The sequence below is a fragment of the Centrocercus urophasianus genome, unplaced genomic scaffold (genome assembly GCF_019232065.1).
Source record: "Centrocercus urophasianus isolate 14NV4802_14NV808 unplaced genomic scaffold, USGS_Curo_1.0 seq_10, whole genome shotgun sequence".
Lineage (NCBI taxonomy): Eukaryota > Metazoa > Chordata > Aves > Galliformes > Phasianidae > Centrocercus > Centrocercus urophasianus.
Window position 1 is genome coordinate 99,138,623 of NW_024884142.1, and position 12,911 is coordinate 99,151,533.

Consider the following 12,911-nt stretch of genomic DNA (forward strand, 5'->3'; position numbering starts at 1 on the left):
TTACTAATTTCACTGATTTTTTTTACTAATTTTTACTAATTTTGCCAACACAGGGAAACACATGATAGAACCAGAGGCTCAGCTCCTACCGAAGGACAAATAAACAAATAAAATGCATAAACACCTTGGTGCACAATTTCCTGACCTCCTAATATCTCTTCTTTTTTAATTATTTTTAAACCTATCCTTACATTCAGAATACGCAACTGGAACTTCAAACGACTGGAAATAATTACAATTGGAAATATGAATGCAGAGCTATAGGCTGCTCAGGCTTTTGACCTGCTGCATTATAGACGTACAGCTGCTGTACACCATTAGCAGTACCTCGCTAATACAACGTGGAAACAACTCAAAACTCATTATCACCTCTTGTACTTATGAGTAGATATGTATGAGTATCATTGGGTCTTAGCCCATGATAGGGCTTTATTCCCACAGAAATGGCACAGTGTCCACAGGGCTTCATTTTAACAATGGCAGACATATTAGGTATAGTATATATATACTCATTTGCTATTTGAATAGAATCTATGTTTATACATTAAGAAAAAAACGAGGCCCCAGATCCACCAATAAAAATTACATGAACTTATGACTGATTCTCTTAACAAAAAACAGTATACTGTAGTTTGGCTCCATAAAACACACCCAGCTCGTATCTATGAGGGTTGCTCTGAAAGTAATGCCTCCTATTTCACCGTGCTGTCCCATGATGTCAGAGGCAGATGTTGGTGGGACGGCAGTAGAGATTGAACCTTGCCACCAATGCCCCATTGCATGTTGTTGCCGTGTGACAGATGGCAGCACAGGGGCAGCCTGACAGAGCGGCGTCTGGCATGGAAGCAGGGATGAAGCCAAGGTGTCACCGAATTCCTCCATGTGGAAAAAATGGCACCACTGACATTCATCAACACTTCCTGAATGTCGATGGCAGCCAAGCAGTGGCTGTGAGCACAGTGAGGGTTGGGTGGTGCACGTCAGCAGTGGTGCCAGCAACAGTGGTCACTTCCACTGGTGCAGATTTTTATGAGTGTGGCCTACAGGTTCTTGTTTATCACTGGTGAAGATGCACAGCTAATGGTGACAATGTTGAAAAATAGCATTTCGTAGCTGAGAATGTGCTCTATCCAACAGCGTTATCGTACTCCTTGTTACAGTTTCCATGGGAATAAATAGGAAGCATTACTTTCAGAGCGACCTACATACAACCACCTACTCAGCTCAGTTATGTTTAGTGCATGATGAGTTTCACTCCATAACAGAAATTAAACAGGGCTGTATCCATTTCATTCATTTTTGCAGCTGGCAGGGTGAGTACTGTGTATTTGTAAGCCAGTAAGTAACGAGGGCACTGAAGATATACAATATCCTCACACACACAGTTCCCTTTGAAGAGCCTTTTAGAAGGCATCCTATTAAAAGTCTTCCCTGCCCCACTATTTGGCTATTTTGGTGGTGTGGGGCATTGTAGGGCAGACCGTAGGCTGACTCTGTCTTGCAGTCTGGAGGTTCAAGTTCAACCATATGCCACACAAAGATCTCCTCGCATTTTCTCCCATCGATTTACCAGGTCAAAAACTACACCCTATTTCTGTTAGCCCAGGGTGCCAATTTTGTGTTAGGGAAGCAGGACAGGGGTCAGCTTCAAAGGCAAAGGGTTTCAACTTTTGAGAGGGGAAGCGAAATCCTGAATCCTTGTAACAAAAGGAGCAAACCAAAATCCTAAGCAAACTAGCAGGCTGTTGGGTTTACGGGATTGTTGACCCTTGAAAAAGACTTCATCCCACCTCCCAACATCTATACAATACCTGTGCATCTCATCTCTATCACAAGTCCTCCCATACAGTGTCCTGGTCCCAGACAGATGTTCCCACCCAAACAAACACCTGTTTGTTGTTGTGACTTTGAGCAGGACTCAAAGTCAGGATATAAAGCATGTTTTTGCAGCACAGTTTCCAACTTAATTTCGAGTGCTTGCTCAAGAGCAGTCAACAGCACAACTGTGTTCACATAGGAAGGCCCTGGAGGCAACCACACTCTTTGTGCCCCCAGATCTACTTTCCTAAACTGCATCAGTAATAAAAATCTTCTCAGTAGCAGCCTGCTAGCGAACAGTTTATAGAAGTTTTACAGACTTTTCAAAGTCACTTTCTTTATTTTAATCCAAGGCACGTTTGATACAGGCCCTCCTCATCAGAGTTATCTGCTCATTAATCACACACAATTTCACCTGCCGGCCTCTTCAAATGGGAACATTTTGCTGCAGCTGCTCCTGATGAGAGCCTTCACTCTGAGTAAGTGCTGCTTTTGCTGAGCACTTAATGGCGATGCCAAAGAGCTGGATTCATTAAAATGAACTTTGCATTGAAACACTTCAGCGTGTGCTTATCTTTCAATACACAGACTTCTGCACGAAGCATGAGTTTCGAGTTAAGCAGGTCTCCAGTGTTTCATTGACAAAGGGGGGTACCAGCAGGCCCCTTCCTTCATTATAGCATGAGATCAGATTAATGAAACATCCAGCAGTGGGAATTATTTTGCTGGGAAGCCAAGCTGCCTGCCTTATCTGCCAGATGTGCTGATGGGAAACCTCAAAGGCAAAAGCTCAATATCTGAATTAATCCATCATCAGCTACCACTGTCCTCATAGGTTCAGGCATGCACCGTTACACTTTGTTTCCTGCACCTGGCAAGAAAAAGTTGACGTGCAACTGTTGATATAAAATTCCTATGCCGATTTCTGGCACCATTTAAACTCTACCTGATGAATGAAGATTACATTGACAGGACGGCCGTCAGATTGTTTCAGTGTGGAAGTATTAAAACCTGTTCCACGAGGCTATTAGAAAAACAAAAATTACCTAAAATATACCACAATAAATTTAACTACATAAAGACATTACAAAATCTGGAGCTTTACACAAGTTGTGCTTTTTAAGAGGCTTCCCTGAAATCAGATGCTTCTGCCCTAGTTTCTGCCCTGGTTTCAGCTGGGACAGAGCAGATTTTCTTCATAGTGCCTGTTATGGGGCTGATTTGGTTTTAGGAGAAAAACAATCTTGGTAGCACACTGAGGTTTACTTGTTGCTGAGCAGAGCTGTACAGAGCCACAGATATTTCAGTTTTTCAGTACTGTCCTGTCAGCAAAGGAGGCTGGAGAGCACAAGAAGCTGGGATGGGACAGAACCAGGACAGCTGACCTAAACTGGCCAAAGGGACATTCCACACCATATGGCATCGTGTGAGAAGCCTATAAGACTAAGAGCTGGTCGGGGGCAGCCACTGCTCAGGGACTGGCTGGAATTTGGCCATCTCACTGGGAGGCAGGGAGCGAGAGGCTGTGTGGCGTTTAGCTGCTTGCTGGGTTAAACCACAACCATTCCATAGAATCATTTAGGTTGGGAAAGACACAGGCAGAAGATGATCAGATCCAACCATCACCTGACGTTACCAAGTCTGCAGCTAAACCACGTACCTAAGCACCATGTCCACACATCTCTCACTGCCAGGGACTCCACCTCCCTGAGCAGCCTGTTCCTCACCACCTTTTGCGTGGTCTCTAATCTAATCTCACCTGGCACAAGCTGAGTCTGCTTCCTCATGTCCTACCAGTTGTCACCTGAGAAGTGAGCCCTCTACAACCTCCTTTCTGGTAGTTATAAAGAGTGATGAGATCTCCCCTCACCCTCCTCCACATAAAACAATCCCAGTTCCCTCGAATGTTCCCTCTAGGTCTTGTTTTCTCGTCCCTTCACTGGGGATATTTAGCTTTGACAACTTGGCCATGATCTCAGGCTTATTCAGGGTGGTAAACTATAGATTTTAGAACCAAATTTTATCTGCTGGTGTTCAATGAAAGAAATTGCTATTATCTTCCCTGATTGCTTTCCCGTGAATAAAGAAAACTTTTCCATAAGGCATGGATTTGCCCACACCTGATATGGATTCTGGAGATTCAGTCCAACAAGTCAGAGGAGGCTGGGTGGAAGTTGATGCACCTACAAAATATGCTTCAAATGAGAGGCCATTAAAGGCTTGCTACGAACAGAATATTCACATAGATCTCCTCAGAGGTGTCTAGCCATTAATAGGTATTCATTCATCTATTCCAAAAAGAAAACAAAGAGTTCATTCATCTTTACAAAGACACAGAACAACAGTCCTTTTCAGGACTTACTGCTGTGAATATGTATATTGACCCTGAAATAAATCATTGGAGTTTTGTTGTTACTTTCAGTAGAGGTCAGTTTTCACTCAATCTTACTTTAAGGCTTGCATTATACTTGGGACACTCACTCCTCTAATTTGAAGAAAAGTGGCTGAGGTCTTGTGTATACGTTCCTTAAAAACAGGGCTTTGAACCCACGTGGATAAATCTGTACAAAACATAACATGGGCCGATGTCCCTGGGCTTAACTCTGTTTTAGCACAACCTACATTGGTTGCTGACCAAGTGCAGTGCCACGAATACAGAGCAGTTTTCAATCCAGCTACGCAGGGTCCATTGAGACTGAGTTTTAAAGTACATATTTAAACAGCTTTAACTTTCCAGTACTAAAACTTTGAAACAGATACACCTGACGCTTCTGCATCTCAGCAAGCTTCATTGAAAGCCATCAGGGCTTTAAAAAAATAATTAAATAACAAACATTTGTCAGTCAGCAGAAAGTTAGCATTCTCTCAAAGGCTATCCAACAATATTCAGTCTGCATTGTGTCTTATAAGCATTAATGTGGTTATTTGGAAAGATCATACAAAAATTGCTCGTCTGACAGCAGAATAGTAAATGTTACCCTCAGGTTGCTCCAGCTACACTGAATGTTGCCGTTCTAAAAGACTGCTTGTTCTTAAGATAAAACAAAAAGCCAGTCATGCATCTTGAACGGTAAGGATGAGCATTCGTTTTCACAGGCACAAACATCACAAATCCAAAGCATGGTAATTAATTTCGATGACGTAGCTGTGGACAGGAAGCTGAAAACAAGGCAGGCAAGTGTAAACACAGAGGGGAAAAAAAAACCCAAAACGAAACACCAATTACATCAGTGAGAATCTCTTCTCATGCACACGCTTCAGATTGGTGTTCCTACAGCAGTAACGATCTACCAAAAAGTGCAGTGTGTCAAAAAAGACAAAACACGATCATAATTCAGCTTTGGTAGGGACAAAAGCAGTTTCTGCATGCCTTAAGACCTCCCCCCGTGTCATTCTACCTTTGAACCACCGTGCAAGGAAGGCACCGTCATGCTGAGCATGAGGGGTCACATTTTGACACCAGCTGGGACAAAATCAGGTTGGAGCGAGCTGAGGAAAAGGCTCTTTCATCTCCCTTTGAAACATTCACTAAGGATTGCCTGAAACCGCCAGCAATGGAACCAGAAACACCTGACTGGTCCCAAGACCAGAGCGGCCTCAAGCTTAAAGCTGACCCTTGCTTTTGGAAGAGCAAAAAGTGAATCCGAATCACTGCTGCGTTCCGAACCACACCTGAGCCCAGTGCCCCAAGCCCACGGCACTGCTGCCATAACCTCCCTGCCCCATGTGGGCAGTCACTGAGGTGCTCTGTGCCTGTGGCCGAGCGGCAGCTTCCCCCACACAGCCTGCATCTCGGGAGGGAAAGAGCCCCTCTGCTCCATCAAGTAAAGCTATTAACACACCCTACGTGGCAGTAGAACTGTCTGAGTTCTGGGTGGACGCTACAAAAATCGCCTAAGTTTTTGCTTTGGGGACTTTTCCACAAGCTAACAAACGGGACAGGCTCTCCTCTGTGGAGACAAAAAAACATTCAGTTGGTCTTTTCTGTTCCAAACCAGGTCTGCACTGGTCGATCTGGTTGCAAATCGTAAGCGCATCTCTCTGGAACTATCAGCACAGGAAGTGCTTATCATGTCGTTTATGGCACAGATACCGGCAGTCCAACATACCTTCTGCTTCTGCTCAGAGCAAACAGCTGGCAGAACATCCCTGCTCAATGCACAAGCTTCAAAACAAATGTCAGGTTTCACGCGCAACACAAAGCTATGAGACGCTACAGTATTTAATGCACACCAGTAGGAAAGGCTCCTAAAAAAATACTCCTGCGGTTTTTGTGCCGTGGGATAGGTAACAGCTATTTCGTAGAAATAGATCCAACTGGCTCCATTGGAGCAGCAGTATAAATACTCAAAATAGAAGTAATAATAGGCCCCGTAGGCCCTGACGTGGAACTTTTGTTTTGTTTTCCCCCAAATCTGTTCCTTCTGTCAGCAAGGAAAACACTCTGCTTCCAAACAACTGCATCCTGCTACAAGGAGTATAGCTGTGTATTCGTGGGGTGGATTTTACTGAAATGTGCCACATCGTTGCTAACGTTGTTGCATTTGAGGAAGTATTTTAGGCATTTTAGTGGTTATTATTAATCTCATTAACAAAGAAGGAAAGAAACAACCACACACACACACAAAAAAAGCAACAAGAAGGTACAATGGGCTTCCTAACATGGGCACACTTATGAGAAGACTGCTCCAACAACAGGCTGCATGGCTCAACAAGTAGCAAGACAACTATTTTCCAGAATTAGCAATGATAACACAGGCATGCCAATGGCTCTGATCTCTGTCCCTGGGCCCACCCATCTTCTTGCCAGGGATCCACAAGTATGCGTTATTTGCTGAGGGCAGCAGGTCATGGCTTTTTCTGATGGACTTCTCCAATGGGCACAGTGCAATGGCTGCCAAAGGATCCACGCATTTAGCATAACCAAGAAAGAAAAGAAGGTGCAGAGCTGAATGGAAGCCACAGGGTGTAAATACTTTGATTTACATCATTCTGTTCCAAAGAAAAGTAAGCAAAAACAAATGTCCAAAAGTGAAAACAAATTGATAGCTGGATTTATCATTGTGCATAGGACGGGTTTTTTTTTTTTAAGTTTAGCTTTAAGCTGTTTTTTTTTTTGGTAAGGTTTAGGAGGGTTCTATGGTTTCGTTTCATGTTTTTTTTCTTAAAACTAGGGTTTGCTATGTCTTTATTACCAATATTTGCCATTGCTTGTACCATAGACAAAAACATTCATCTAGTTGGTATTATATTAACACACTTGTAGTAGAACATATACAAGAACGGGGAAAAAATGAATCAGAAGTGATCAGTGCTTAAAGTAAATACAACAGCCAGCGCTGGCAAGAATCCACAGTATCAATACAAACAAATGTAGCCGTGATAGTGTTCCTGATGGGGTTGGATCTGCCTGTGTATTAATACAGAATTATACAAAATCTAGCAAGGATACTGGAACAATGAATAGCTAAATTTTCACAATAACTTAAGATCTGTGAGCGAGTCTGCGTTGTAGATATTACACATTTTAAAAGTGCCATCTCTCTCTCCATCTTCTTCCCTCCCAGAGGAGGTGTGACGAATCCACATGATCTGCCATCAGAGAAGTTCAACTGTTTAAGAAAAAGACAAATATCTGGCCAGGTCCAGTGTATTCTTTAAAGAGTGGCAAACAATGACTTCAGTAACTGTGTCTGTGCAAAATACGCCTCTTTCCTTTTAAAGAAACCAGTGTCTGTAACTCATTTAGAAAAGTTTTGACACGTACTGATGTCCTCAGAACAAATAAGACGTGAACTATAGAATCCCCCCAAAGCTACAAGAAATCTGATGAAGCAAATAAAGTTCTGACCTTCCGTTTCCAGGTGTAGATGACAGAAAAACAGGACGTCTCCTCGGTAGCCCTGCTGGGCTGGCAATCAAACTATTGCTTGGAAATACCACAAACACCCTATTAATAAAACGCCGACATCAATAACAAAATAGTAGCAGTGTTTATCCTTGAAGTCCGTGTTTACCTTCCATTCCTCATCACACCTGTACAGGATTCGTGATTGACGGTGCAGTCACTGTCTGTTGCCTTGACAGTCTTCTCTGAATAAGCAGTCAATCCACTCGTATGTTGAGTACCTTGAATTAAATTCCCATATTACACTGCCCTGTGACTTCTGGATCGTTACAGGAGACCCAGAGCTCAGAAGGAGAAGCTGCAACACAGGATGTTGATCTCAGGCAATAAAAAACCACAACCAAAACAAACAACAACAACAAGAAAAAAAAAAAAGAAAAACACAACCAAAAAAATCCCAGAATTCTCCTCGAAAATCAGCCCCTGTATGATGTACCCTCTTCTGCATTGTAGCAATAGTCTTAAGACATAAATTAGATTAGTCTTCCATCAAATAACTTAAAAAAGGAATTGTAGCAGACCAGTTTTGCCTGGCTTGATGCCAGTTAGCAGCCAGTTCATCTAGAGACCAGTCACTGTCCAAAAACTGAGCTAAGAAATCACATGAATGTTGAAAAAAAAAAGAAAAAAAAGAAAAAAGAAAAAATATCATCTTCACATCGATGCAGGATTTTTTTTCCAGGTTGTGGGGGTCGGGGAGAGGGTAAACCGAGATGGGGCACAGGTCCTATGGACAGGATATACTTCACGACTTGGAGGTGCACCGCTTTCAGGAGATGCCAGCCGTGGTTTGTATTGCACAGGTAAGAAGGACGTCCCTCCTGACAGTCTGCAATGTGCGTTAGTGATCTCTGCACATGGGCAAGTTCACAAAAGTGAAAACATTGAATTCTGTCATGATGGAGAAACACAGGAAGATGCCATACAGGGAAAGGCACACGCACCCTAGCTTCTTATCCAGTTTCCATTTGTTCATGTGCACGCCGAAAACCTACAATAAACACAGAGTAAGCCACCAGAGCAGGATCGGTTTGATAAAATGGTAAATCCTTTGTCAATTACAGGAGCACAACAATGACTGTGCCCACGCCAAACACCATCAACTGGAAGCAGTTATAAGGTAGGCACTGCAACAAGGGAGCTCAAGCCCGCTGCTACAATCAATCTGAGCATCTCCCTCACAGAGCTTGGGGCCATATTGACTTGCATTCCCTTGACTGCTGGCCCAATGGCCTTAGGTTTCTGCAACGAATTTCACTTTGGTAATTCAATTGGAAGTGCTTTAAAAGGCTATACTCCCTTCTATTCACTTATAACACTTCCAGTGCCTCTCTGTCTCTCAATTTGGAGCTGAACCAGCTAAGGCTGTGCCTGAATTTGCTTAGTTTGCTTCAACACAAACCTCTTGCAGTTAAAGTGCAGGAGAACTGTGCCGGTGTGCTGCATGGGGTGCTCCCTGCCATGGCCGCTGGTCTGGGGAGTTGGAAGATGACACAAGGATATATTCATCCTATTCTCTTTGTTTTCCCTAGTCTACTTTCATGATGGACTTGGCCAGGTCAGGAAACAGGAGCCACTGCTTTCAATAGAAACACTGACACATCCCAGCACAATTTGTTCTGGCCTGTGTTGTATCTTGGAAGGTTCTTGCACAGCAAACTGTGCAGCATTTACTGCATCTCTTCAATAGGAAAATGCATCTTTTCATACTTCAAGGGATCTGATTCAATGTGAGCATGCTAAATGACTAGGGATTACTAATGGACTTGCCAGAGGTTATCCTGGGGAAAACATAAATACAAGAAACATCCTGTGACAGTGATAGCTTCTGTCAAAAGCCAGATTAAAGTACTGGGAAGTTTACAATAGCAGCTACCATTTCTATCCCTTAACAACAGCCTTTGCAATCACAAGTGCAGCTGGAGGTGAGAAAAGAATCCAGTGAAGGAAATATCCATAAAGTCACTCTTTTGAAAATAAAGGACAAAAGACTATATACATACTGTGACAAAAACAGATGCCAGCAAGAGACCAACAGAATAGATGAGTCCTCTGCTGTTTAACCGAATCTGGAAAAGAAGGAAGTTTACAAAACCACGTCACAACTTCAAGCAACAATAATTCTCTCTGCCAATCATCCAGTAAACCTCAACTGCTGAATTGCTGGACTGCCTTGCAAGCTGTCAAAGCCAAGTCAGATCACTGCATTGTGGGAATTGCTAATGTAGTGATAAGCAGCACTGCAATGTTGTGATTGGCACCACGTGTAACTGCTGAAGCCCTCCTATCATTTTGTCTCATGGCCAGAGAAAAATTGCTGAACAACAAGCTGAATATTATTCCCAAATTCTAAGCAATTATTTAGTTTCGTTCCCCAAGTGCACCTGAGAAGAGAGCCTGACTTCCAGAGTGGAGGATGGGGTTATCAGTCCTGGCATCTCGCTAACCTGAGCCTGCAGTGAACACTCTGGAGCCTCTGTGAAAATCTATGCTGGAGACAGGCAAGCATGCTGCAAAAACAGTGTGGGGAGGGTATCTCTCTTCACCTGGATGTACCATTTGTGGTGGGGATGGGCTGATGGTTGGACTTAGCAGTAGCTTTCAACCTTAATGATTCTATGTTCACTACCTGTGCAAATGGCTACAGCACAATGGCCATTGGCTCTGAAAGGTACTGCTGTGTTTCATAAGCTGTAAATGTGTGTGTGTGCAGAGGACCTGATGATGTAGTCGTTACATGCAACATCTATACAGCACTCTCACCAGACTGACTGTCCAAAGAAATGAAAGATTTGAATTGCTTCAGAATGTGAAGGCCAATTTTGGCACTAACTGCTTAACTGAGGGTGAAAATGTCACGGTCCCACTGGTAATGTGAACTCCGGGTTCAGAAGGAAGCCTATTTCCGCAGCTATAGAAGTCTCCAAGGCCACTTCCACTTGCAGCTTCTGTTACCAGTCTCAAGCAAACACTGAAGTTTTGCTGAAATAAGAACTGCTCCTGGGATGAGACATACACATCATGTTCTGACCCAGGAGATGCTTTTCTTCAATACTGTTCTCCCTGAGGAGCCAGGGCAACCTAATGTGGGGCTCTGTGCACACACCAATGCTGCACATACAGTAGGTCCTCTTCAGCTTCCACTAATATGAATGGTCCACAGAGGACAGCCAGCCTGTATTGCCACCTTAGTTACTCTAAAAAGCAAATAAAACACAACACAAACCTACAAAGACTTCAAACACACTAACTTGTATAACAAAAAACTAAAGCCAGATCACCCCTACCCAAGACGAGCAGCAATTGTGCAGGAAAGACAGATGCTAGTCTACAATAAAGTCCCATCTGGATTTATGTCAGGAATTCAGCATGACCATGGCCAATGTCTGTAAGAACTGTCAGTATGAAATATACCAATTGGAAAGGAATCTACAGAAAAAGGAAGCAAACGAAAGAGACTGCATTACTTTAGCACGGAAAATGTCTGAATTCAAGCTGAGGTGCAGACACTGCTTCTCAGTTAGAGCACCAGCCTCCACGAAGAGAACAGACACGTGGAAGGACGACAGGTCATCAGGCCTCTGACTGCAGTTTGCTGAGGATGCTGCTTCCAAAAATATTTGGGGCTGCTTTATTTGGAATATCTGCAAGGCCCCTCCTTGGAGGTCACTCATGGGAATAGCTGTTGCTGTTAAGAATTACCCAAAATTAAGAAACGTATGCTAATTACTTAAGACACGTTGACGAATGTAACAGGAACATACGTCGTGCTGCTTATCCCATGAGGGCAAAGCAAACGGGGTAACCTCAGCAGCAGCGTGAGCACCTGCTGCCCCTCGTTGTGGTACTGCACTGAAAAACTCAAGTTTCACTCCAGGTGAACATTTTTCAGCTCTGGTTTTAGTTATGTAGCAGTGTTCCTGGCCCAGCTATTAGCTATTAATTAACCTAAAAGACAACTTTCCTTTATGAGGCTTGGTCGGTCCTGCAGAAATAAAGGATTTCCTGGGAGGAAAGAAAGGCTGTTTTCTAATGCACTTCTTACTTTCTGCACCACAAAAATCAGGCTGTTTATTAGGGTCGCTGTCTTTTTTCAGATTACCTCTGGACAGTAGGATTAAAGTCCTTCCATGCACATAGTGAAGGGTGGTTTCCTTGGGGGAAAAAATGCTAGCTGAGGAATGCACTTTGTCCGGAAGCTCATTTGGCTGAACCACATACAGATCACAGCTGTACTTTGTGGAAGAAAGAATGAAACACTGAGTGCAAATCCTTGTCAATGAACTCAAAGCGTGATAAAAGCTGTGCAGAATACCAGAGGTGACTCAGGGGGTGATGTGTACATGGCATCTCCCTGCCATGCCACGGAACAGGCAGAAAGGGCACAGAGCAGGACAAAGAACAGGCAATAAAGCAGTGAGAAGGCAATGAAAGCCAACAGAAAGATAGAGCAAACTGACACTGATATAAGCCTGTCCTCACAGCAGAGCTGCCCTGGGAAGGCTGTGAGCTGGTGTCCACGGATGGGTGCAGGGTGCAATTCCAAATGCACCAGACTTGGGAATACTGTGCAGTGTCAGTTCACCTGCATGCAAATGTGTAATTAGTATGGCTTGCTGACTGAGTGCAAAGCACCTCTGCATAGTGTGCACAGGACAATGGCACAGTTCAGCTGTGTCTTATTTAAGACAGCCCTGGAGCAAGCTGATTCACAGCAGTACGAAACCTCCCTCATAGCAGACACAGTTCCTGCTGAAGCCTGTTGCCCAGACACTTCTTCCTGGAAAGGTTTCTTGGAGCAATTCAGTGCTTTGAGATCCTGATATTGAGAAGACAACCAAAGCTATCTAGGTTTGTTCAGGTCAAAGATGCAAATAGTGCACTGGTCTCAGAGGGATATTTTTTGCTAAATATATTCAGTCCACTGAAGAAAGATTTCCTGGGAGCCAGCTGAAACTCACTGCCAAGCTTATTGGGGGCTGCAGCCAGAGGGCTTGGAGATGTTCTCCATTAAGTCCTGCACTGGTGCTTCAGCAGGATAAAAGCACACATTCCCTTCTATCAACTCTGCTACTGGGCACTGAGCTATCGAATTCTTGCAGTAAGAGTAACCAGAGGCTCTGCCAAAGCTCTTGGCTAGCCAATGTCTAGCTTTAGAAGTAGACAAATAATGGAAGCCTTCGAA

At 43.6% G+C, this 12,911-nt stretch overlaps 1 protein-coding gene across 1 annotated transcript in view; it reads right to left on the reverse strand.

Moving 5' to 3' along the window:
• Window positions 1-544: 544 nt before the first annotated feature.
• Window positions 545-12,911, reverse strand: part of SLC24A3 (solute carrier family 24 member 3) — a gene marked incomplete at its 5' end in the record, with an annotated part of 137,967 nt that continues 125,600 nt past the window's right edge. The window contains 2 exons of the mRNA XM_042820732.1: window positions 545-8,717; window positions 9,730-9,795. Of these exons, the coding sequence (XP_042676666.1) occupies window positions 8,568-8,717; window positions 9,730-9,795 (216 nt within the window). The remainder of the gene's footprint in view (window positions 8,718-9,729; window positions 9,796-12,911) is intronic.